We start from the raw sequence: 9,111 nt of genomic DNA on the forward strand, positions 1-9,111 counted from the left end.
GTGCACATGGTCAGGCCCACACTGGTCGAGCCGACTTCACCTTTTCATGTAGCTTGGCATCCTTAATACCTGAAAGACATGGTGAGGCTACTGAAGTCCCATAGGACCGGCCCCTGTGTGTCCAGCCACTGAGTCCCAAGTACAACATTGTAGCCGCCCAAACAGAGGATGAATAGGTATGCCAGAAATTCTTCAGTGGTGATGGAGAATGTCGCACATCTAAATACGCTAGAACATGGCACCCGTTCGCCGTTGGCCACCATGACGTGGAGGTTGCCTAGCGCCTAGAACAGGAGCCTGTTGTGTGCGGCTGTGGACTCAGACACTAAATTATGGGTGGAGCTCGAGTCTAATAGAGCATTCAACACTGCACTGACAATTTTGCATTGCACCTGCATAGTGTTAGGCTTCTGGATGCTGGCGATCACGTGCAAGGAGATGTGCGGCGTGTCATCTTAATTTTCGTTGTTGTTCCTAACTCAAGGAGGAAGAGCCGATGATAAGACTGTTGTGGCCGCACACGTACTGCTCATCGCAGTTGAAGCAAAGGCCACGGTGGCGACAGTCTTTCATCTCATCCTGGGACAACCATTTCATCGTGCGGCTTGCCAAAGTGTCCATGGACATATGTGGTGCATCGGTTGGTGCTGCGGTCCTGGAAGCCGTGACAATGTTGGTGCTAGTCTTCCAGAACGAGGAGCGAAACCCAGGATGAAGTGCGCGTCCACTTGCTTGGACTGCCTGTTCCCGGCACTCAAAGGAATGTTCCAGGATAATGGCTATCTCCAGGGACTATGGGTTCTGCAACTGGACGTCGATGCTCATGGGCTACTGCAAACCAACAGTGAAAAGTTAAACATGTTGTGATGCCGTTAGTGGTCCAACGTGAGCCTAAAGCTCGAGGAAGTGGTCACAGTAATCTGCGACAACCCCTGTGTGGCGGTAGGCCTCCAACTCACCCAAAGGGTTGGCATGCAGGGGTGTCCTGAACCAGACGTTGAGTAGCTCGGTGAAGTGGGTCCATGATAGCACATCTTCTTCACATTCGAGGCACATCTACCACTTCTGCACTCGGTCAATTAGGTGGAACGATGCCCACTAGACCTTGTTCTTCTTAGTTGTGCATACCCCCTGAATAGTTGCTCACATCGGTTAAGGTATAGCAGGGGTTCAGCTTCTGCAAGATGATATCTAGGGTAGCTTGGTCGGCTGGAGGGACCTTGTCGCTTGAACTAGGCATGATGGAGGTCAAAGGACGGTATGATCCTGATACCAAGATGTTGTGGCTTGTGGCTAGTGGAGGGTTCCAAAGATAGTAGTCATGGTTGACGGCAGGGCGAGACCAATCCATGCGCTGCCTCCTTGCCGTGGCATTGATGGAGAAGAAGACCAAGGGAGGAGTTTGGCCGTAGAGGAGAGAGAGAGAGATAGTGGGAGATATGACTTCTAATTGTTTGTTTTATTATGAGTATTACCTCTCCTTATATAGGAAGGAGGATACAATCCAAATCTGACTTTAAATTTAACTGACCTAATTTATCTCTTGCTAAATTGAAAACTAACTCAAGAGTCCAGTGTTATGAGAGCATTTTCCCCGTTCTTGAACCTTTTGAGCAGCCAGTTAAACAAAGTACTTACTAGATACTTTTCGTCAGTTGTTCCAAGCAATTTTCAACCTTGTGTATGTGAATTGTTAGTTTAGACCTGAATTAAGATCAGTGAGCTCTGTGCGTTAAAAAGATTTGCCATGTTCAGTCCTGGGTTGGGGCTCTCATACACCATCTCTTAGATTTGTTTGCTGAGCCTGGAACCAAGCATCATAATCTGTGGCATCCTTAATAGTTTGTAAGTTATTTTGAACACAAAACAAGACGATTCTGCTATATGTTTCAGTTCAAATACATTTATTTAGTGCCGCATACGCTCACGTTGTTGTCATTATACACCCGAAACAACAATGTTCAATGTCAATTTGTCCTTCTACTGGTTATTATCACCATCAACAATGTTCAATGTGAAATGTGTGCTTGTAAGCTCCCCAGCGGCTTTCATTCAGAGGCAACTGAATCTAGACCACTTGCTTGTTGTAAAATATTCAGAGCTTTCACTGGGAACATGTTTGGGTGATAGAGCAGCTCTAAACCAGTCCAGTTGTATCACCGAACAAAGAAAACAATGGACATCACAATTGCATTTTAGCGTTGTCATTTGGGCCATCCCTGTACTGTGCTGAGCATGCACTGAAGCTTCTCCGCAAGCTGTAAGCCTTTTTGGTGGGTGATTAGTTAAAGAGGATTGCTCCAAGAATTTTTTGGATTTAGTTAAAATTTAAACAAATTATATGATTTCGGATCCAAATCGTCCCTAACCATACACGCCCACTTTATTTATGAACAACACAGGCACCCATAATTTGGTAGATTATACCAGGAACAGTACAACAAAAGAACATTAGCAGTCCTTGGTAGTACAAGAATTATATACGCAATCCATGATTCCATGCACATCAACACCTGAACCGTCAGATTCTGATGTACCATCACCATTTTCGTTTGCAATCGACATATAAACGCATTCACAGACCTCTACTCAACTAAAATTCTGAGACATACATTCCACTGAAAGATGAATGACCTAGGGAGGAACAAAATGTGGAAACAGAGAAATTGAAAAATATACTCCGGGTATCATACTAACACACAGCAACACGTCAAATGAAGGTAGCATTTATCCACAAGTACGACAAAAATCACTACAAAGATACTTGCAAGGTTATCCACTTTCTGCACATCAAGCGTAGAACAATACAACATCAATTCTAATGCTGTTCTCGAGAAGCTAGGGCAGAACCAAAACATACTACTACCATTTTACAAACTTCATAGAAACAGCACTGTCCCTGAAGAACCAAAATGACTCCAGTAAATTCTGAGGGGCGTGTTGTGGCCATGACAACTTCCACATCTTTAAGGCCAACAGAACTACAGAAAAAAAGGCAACTGCTCGTTGAAATACCACCTTGAAGAGCAATTAAACAGTGTCTTCAAGTAACAAGTACAGACAGCATGGGGTTTTCCTCTTAAGAGCAACAGGCCCAGAGAAAAAATTTCGCAGTAACCAAACACAGCTGAACATGCAACGCATCTGGCAACCCTACAAACATAATCAAGACAGACATGTTTTAAGAGTGATACTAAATCTGAAGTCTTGTATTACCAGCAGTTGATTGATGTATCGATGCTCCAGCCCTCTTAATCTTGTTTCTTGAGATTCATATTACTATTCACATGTTTAACCTTCTCTTCTTTCGGGAAAAGCATAACAAACCTCTTTGAGAGCCATTCTATCAAGTATAGAGTACCAAAACAGTAACTTGATGCTCCCTCTTATTTCTTCTGACTATCTCAGCTTGGGACAGCCTCTGATGTCATGGGTCCACCACCAGACCCATGAGAACTGTGACTGCTGACAGGCACAGTGCGCTGAGCAAAACTGAGCAACTGCTTGCGCTGATCCTCATTAGTATGGGGGAGACTGGCACGCAGAAGCTCTACTGGTATTTCCCTGCTTATAACTGCTGCAGTGGCAGGTTGTAGTTGTGCTGTATGTACCACACTATCAAATTTACTCATGCAGTACTGTGTAAGCAGCCCGAAGAAGGCATCAAATGATGCCTGCCATAGAGCTCGGTTCTGCATGTCGTAGGTAGAAGCCACATACTGATCAGTGAGCAACACTGTTGCTCTGTCCAGTACAGACTTTATGATGACAGAAGCCCAATCGCCTGCAGAGGATCCAAGGGGTCGAAGAGGTGGTTGTGACGACGAACACACAACAGCTGCAAGGCAAGCACTGAGATCACTCAACTCCATCCGAAGAACACAGGTGGATATAGCACTTGCAAGTTTAGTTACTGTCTCAGCTGTGCTTATATCAGAGGGCATATTACCAAATATAAATCTTAGATGCCGGAAGACTGCCATGCAAGCTATCCTTGCAAGCCCGCTGCCTGAAGTCACAAGTTCAAGGTAACGGGAAAGTAGTTTCCGGCCCTTCGGTAGAGTAACTATGCGAAGAAACACCAGATCATCATTTGAAGACAGAGATGCATTCTTATTAGGTGCAAGTGGATCAACTAATTGCAGTGATTCTGCCAGCTGCTCAAGGAGGGCCTGCCTTCTGTTTCTCAACTGCAAACCACCATCTTGCTGCTGGCTAAATTGCAGCAAGCGATCAATATCATCTACATCAAGTAGTAGGCAAAGTCCATCTTCAATTGTGATCCTAGCAGCAAGCATAGGTTCTTGATCAAGAGTCTTTGACGCAGACTTTTCAATGTTATCACTTGGTGCAGAGGCTTGTTCAACATCGAGAAGTGGGCGAGGCCTACGAATCGAAGAAAATGGGAGCCTCCCAAGAGCATCAACCTGGAGGTACGCATGTGGCTCATCCTTACTGTGTGCACGGGAAGATGGATCTCTAATCAAGGTTGGACAGAAGTGGTGCTTTAGTTGTGCACCTGCTGATTTTCTAGCCAAGCAAGCTTGATGGTAGTAATCGTCGATATACGGATCATTGATATGAGTGGCAGCTCGCTGCATCCTTGCAATGTTCTCAATTTCTTCAGTGGACATGTACATGGATCTGAACCGTGGCCACCCATTATCCATCCTCATATTACTAAGCTCATAACCTTGGTGAGGATATCGTTGCCCCTGCATTCCATGGTGCAGCATTGATCTTGCTCTTGGATCACTCAAGTCAGGCATAGCGAAATTCACATCAAATCTACTCATCGCTTGTGATGGAGGATGCTGAGGACCAAACATTTGCATGCTTTGTGGTGGGGAGTGCTGGGGACCAATCATCTGTGCATGTAGTTGTGAGAAATGTGGTGGAGACTGTTGACTTGGCAGCATTCCATGTTTTTGACGAGGCAGCAGCATTTGAGGTGGCATCAATCCATTTGGACACTGCAACTGATGCTGCATCAAACCTGGCATATACCTGGCACCGTTCCCAAGCATTGGTCCAGTATTTAAAACATGATTTTGTTGCACATTTTTAACTGCCACACCCATCAAACCCATATGAGCCAGGTCCCTACCAAATAGTGGTCCTGGAGGCGTACCACCATGAGGGAACTGGGGAAGAGGTCGATCATTTTGTTTGGACACAGGCATCTGGAACGCAGTGGGAGGAGATGCCATGTTAATATGATGTGGCTGACCAGGGGAAGAATGAGATGCTGCACCAGATGGAGGGTACAAAATGAATGATGATTTAGGCACAGGAATTGGTTCAGTATTACTGTATTGAGGTTCTTGTTGTGGGTATGACGATGTTCTGTGCAAAGGAGATGGCTTTGCTCCAACAATAGGTTCAGTAGGATTGTACTGAGCATCTTGCTGTGGGGATGATGATGTCCTGTGTAGTCTGTAATCAACGAAGTTGGCCAAATGGGGTGGTTGAGACCACCAATTCTTCTTATCCAGCCCTTGTTCAGTGTCCAATACAGGCTGCGTAGTCCAATATGAAGATCCAGACTCTTGCTCCCAGTCTGCATTAGAACCTATATATTGCAGCATTTAAATAAGCGTTAATTAGAGAAACAGAGCAACGCTGAGAAACAGAAAAGAGGACAAGGATTATTCTTATCACTGGTAGACTGAAATCAACATGCTAAAAGTGAAAGCTGATATATATCATATATATTCATTATATATCTGTTCCATTTTGAAATACTCCCTCCATTTTGTTTTATAAGGCAAATTTTGGTTGGGTGCGGGGATTAAGGTATGAAACCAAAGAGAATGGTTGCGAGAAATGGCCTAAGGGTCGATGGTGTTATTGTCTTGGGAAAAAGAGAGGATATAGTTGTGTGGGTGTTTACTCATAAATGTTTAAGAGATAGGGAAGATAAATGAGGCAAAAGTCATAAAATAGCATTGAAACTACATGCCCGCCTTATATTAAACAAGATGGCAAAAAATTATAAGCATTATATTTTGAAACGGAGGGAGTATATTACAGTAACAGTGGCTGTTGTAGACGTTGCAACGAATTCACAGACTTCTACAGTTCTACTAAGTATGTGATATTGGACTGTCCTGCCAATTATAATTTATTTTTCAACAAACTACCTAACACAATCAATGTTGAAACACAAATTTGCTATTTAATAATTCAACATAATGCATAGCTAAATACATGAACCAATCATATCCTGAAAAAATGGAAAGGAAAATCAAAACCAGAGCATGAGGATTGAAGAATCATATCAGTAAAGACAATTGAGCGATACAGAGAGCTACTTACTTTGTCTAGAAACAGATCCCCTGTGACTTAGTATTCCTGGCTGATTTGGTTCATTAACAATTCTGGTCAGCTGAAAGTGAAGAATGCATGAAATCAGTAACCAGCTTTAACGATCAGAAAAGAGCAAATGCAACAATACAAACATGCAAATTAGGTACACAGTTATTGAGGTAAAAGTAAAACCAATATGTACAGCTCATGTGCGTGCTATAATATTTTTGAAAGAACTCAAGTGCATCAACATTCTTGGAAATGAATCCCAAGAACTACATATTTACCAATGCATGTAGAGGATATAGCTGCAAAGATTTAACATTTCAAAGAAAGCACACCTTCGAGAAAGTTCCAGCAAGATCATCAACATCAGTAAATGAACCTACAGCTTCCTGCAAAAGCAAGTTTGATCAACATGAGCAGTTGATATATTCCTGTCTGACACAAAGAACTGATGCTGTGGCTTGAAATATTGTAAGGCAAACAGCAGCGCACCATGTCTAAATCATTACTGAATGCATATTCAGCTTCCACGGTTAATGAAGAATAAGCAGAACACAGGAAACAGCCAGCATGATAATTTGAAATATTTCCTTCCTGAAGTCCCCAAAATATAACTGACGGCATTATCTTCCAGACTTTCAGTTGTAGCAGTGTTACGAGATTTTCAGAGTCACAAAAAAAGACAATGCCAACTTTCTCAGTTTACATAACAATATGAATATGGCTACATGAGTTGCCCAAAAAGAATTTTGGTTGTATCCTCTACCAGGCACTTGATGACATGAACCAAAATGAAAACAAAGAAAGGCAAGAACAGAATTGTCAAATTAATTTCTACGAGAACCGACCCTTAAGTTCTGAACTCAAAAGCGAGTTTGCTACCTTCTGATATAAAAGGAAGCTTTATAGAGTTATTCAACACTTAATTGGCTTATAAAGTCATCGACATAGCGCTTATTCATTGCAGCAATTTTTTTTGGGAACAAAAAACAGGAAATGGCTGACACTCATCACATCAAAGTTCAAACATAAAAGAGATCCATCATCTATGCTACCTCTAACATATTATCCCTTCCATAAGGAGGGTAATCTTCATCGCCAGGCCCAACAAATGCAGCATCACCACCACCATCATCATCCAATCCACCTAGCTCAACCTCCTCCACCACATTGTTGCCAAAGAAAGCATACTGTGATGCATCAAATTTGGTATCGCCTGTACAGAGATATTAAAGAATACAGCAATCACTATCGGCTAATCACATAACAAGCAAAAACAACACTAGATATAGCAGACTCAAGGAATACTGTTACAGGCTAAAACAACGTCAAATGAGTTTACAAGCTGCTTAAAATGAGTCTGCGATAGAATGCCACAAACTCACAGTAGAATGTTAATCATAGCGACTAAGCAATCATCAAAAGCAACAATTACAACTGCAAGTCTGCAACTATTAAAGGATAAATAAGTACAGTCCACCCCTGTGATTCAATCAATGCCAAATAACTATACTATAGCCCACTGAAATCATAACCTTACAAAACAACCACATCAAGTTAGCTCAAAAAGCATCCACCTATTAAGTTACTAGGGTAGTTCCGAACTACACAACACCACAATCAATCCTACAGTAGAATAACCAGCTCATTAACTAGTATAATCAAATCGATGCTGCAGATTCGAGCCACTACTAAAAATGTATGAACAGCAGAATCATTGAAAATTCACAAGCTTTATTGATTCATTCACTCAACTAAATAACTGATGCAAACAACGGTGGACATAAGGACTAACTCCAACAAGTGTTATTAGGTCAATTCACCACCATGACAAAATTATTCAACCAATTAACATAATATCCCTTGCAAAGAAAACTCACGGTAGAATCTAAGCTGGTTGATTTAAAAAATCATAGTTTATTGCCACTATAAATAGTCTGAAAAAGACCCGACAACTCAAGGGAAACGAACATGGTTCACCAGAACCACCCAATCGCTATCACAGGAACCTTTCCCTGGGAACGAATATGCACTCCCATGGGAATCTCAATAAACTCGGTGGAAGAATTGATTAAGCACCTGATTCCATGGCAGGGGCGGCGTTGAACCCCAAAAATTTCTGGGAAATAAGCTGCTACGAGCAGAACATCCCACCAAGATCTCCCAAGAACGGAATCCACCAGCTGATGGATTGGATTAGCACCGGGTCGCAGGAAAATCCGCAGCTACCTCCATGGAGAGCAAGGAAGACATGGATCTGATTACATGTCTTGTAGCAAAGCGAAGACCAGAACGAAACTCAATCCAGGAAAGCTTTCCTTACCAACAAAAGAAATGGTGATGAATGGATCTCCCGTCCGCTCCACGCCAGTCCAGTGGAAGGGGAGGAGGAGGAGGAGAAGAATTCGAGGTGTCGCGCTGCGGTGGAAGGAGGACGGGGGGCTTGCACGGCGGCGGCGCTGGCCAAGAGAGGGTTCGGCGGCCCGATGGTATCCCTGACGTGAGGAGCTCCGGAGGCGGAAGGGAGGAGAGGTTTTTTTTTTTTCTTTTCGTTTTTTCCCTGACAAAGCACCGGCCCTAGGATAGGGGCATTATCTCTGGATTATTTATTTTTTCGCTGCAACAGTAGCGCGGCACTTATTTTTTAAGTGAATTACACAAAATTACTAGAATAGTACCATTTGTAATATAAAACTACAGACGTATTAATTTTACATAAAATTAGATCTTTCAAAAAATAGCTTTATATTTTTCAAAAATTCTAGAATTTTTTGTAAGTATTTCATAATCTATATA

General features: G+C 42.5%; 1 protein-coding gene across 1 annotated transcript; it reads right to left on the bottom strand.

The window, feature by feature from the left end:
• Positions 1-2,708: 2,708 nt before the first annotated feature.
• On the bottom strand, positions 2,709-8,888 carry LOC133918818 (protein PAT1 homolog). The gene is made up of 6 exons (XM_062362889.1): positions 8,639-8,888; positions 8,395-8,540; positions 7,371-7,531; positions 6,651-6,704; positions 6,319-6,388; positions 2,709-5,572 (listed from the first exon to the last, which is right to left on the bottom strand). The coding sequence occupies exons 2-6, from the start codon at positions 8,402-8,404 to the stop codon at positions 3,405-3,407; spliced, it is 2,463 nt and encodes an 820-aa protein (XP_062218873.1). The 5' UTR covers positions 8,405-8,540; positions 8,639-8,888; the 3' UTR covers positions 2,709-3,404.
• Positions 8,889-9,111: the final 223 nt, after the last annotated feature.

Source organism: Phragmites australis, chromosome 5, assembly GCF_958298935.1.
Source record: "Phragmites australis chromosome 5, lpPhrAust1.1, whole genome shotgun sequence".
In the NCBI taxonomy this organism is placed as follows: Eukaryota; Viridiplantae; Streptophyta; class Magnoliopsida; order Poales; family Poaceae; genus Phragmites; species Phragmites australis.

Excerpts from the sequence above, each read along its gene's own strand:
- LOC133918818 (XM_062362889.1), bottom strand. Across the intron at positions 6,389-6,650 it reads TTGCTGGAACTTTCTCGAAG|CTGACCAGAATTGTTAATGA; the intron begins GTGTGCTTTCTT and ends CTTCACTTTCAG. Across the intron at positions 5,573-6,318 it reads GGGATCTGTTTCTAGACAAA|GTTCTAATGCAGACTGGGAG; the intron begins GTAAGTAGCTCT and ends TGCAATATATAG.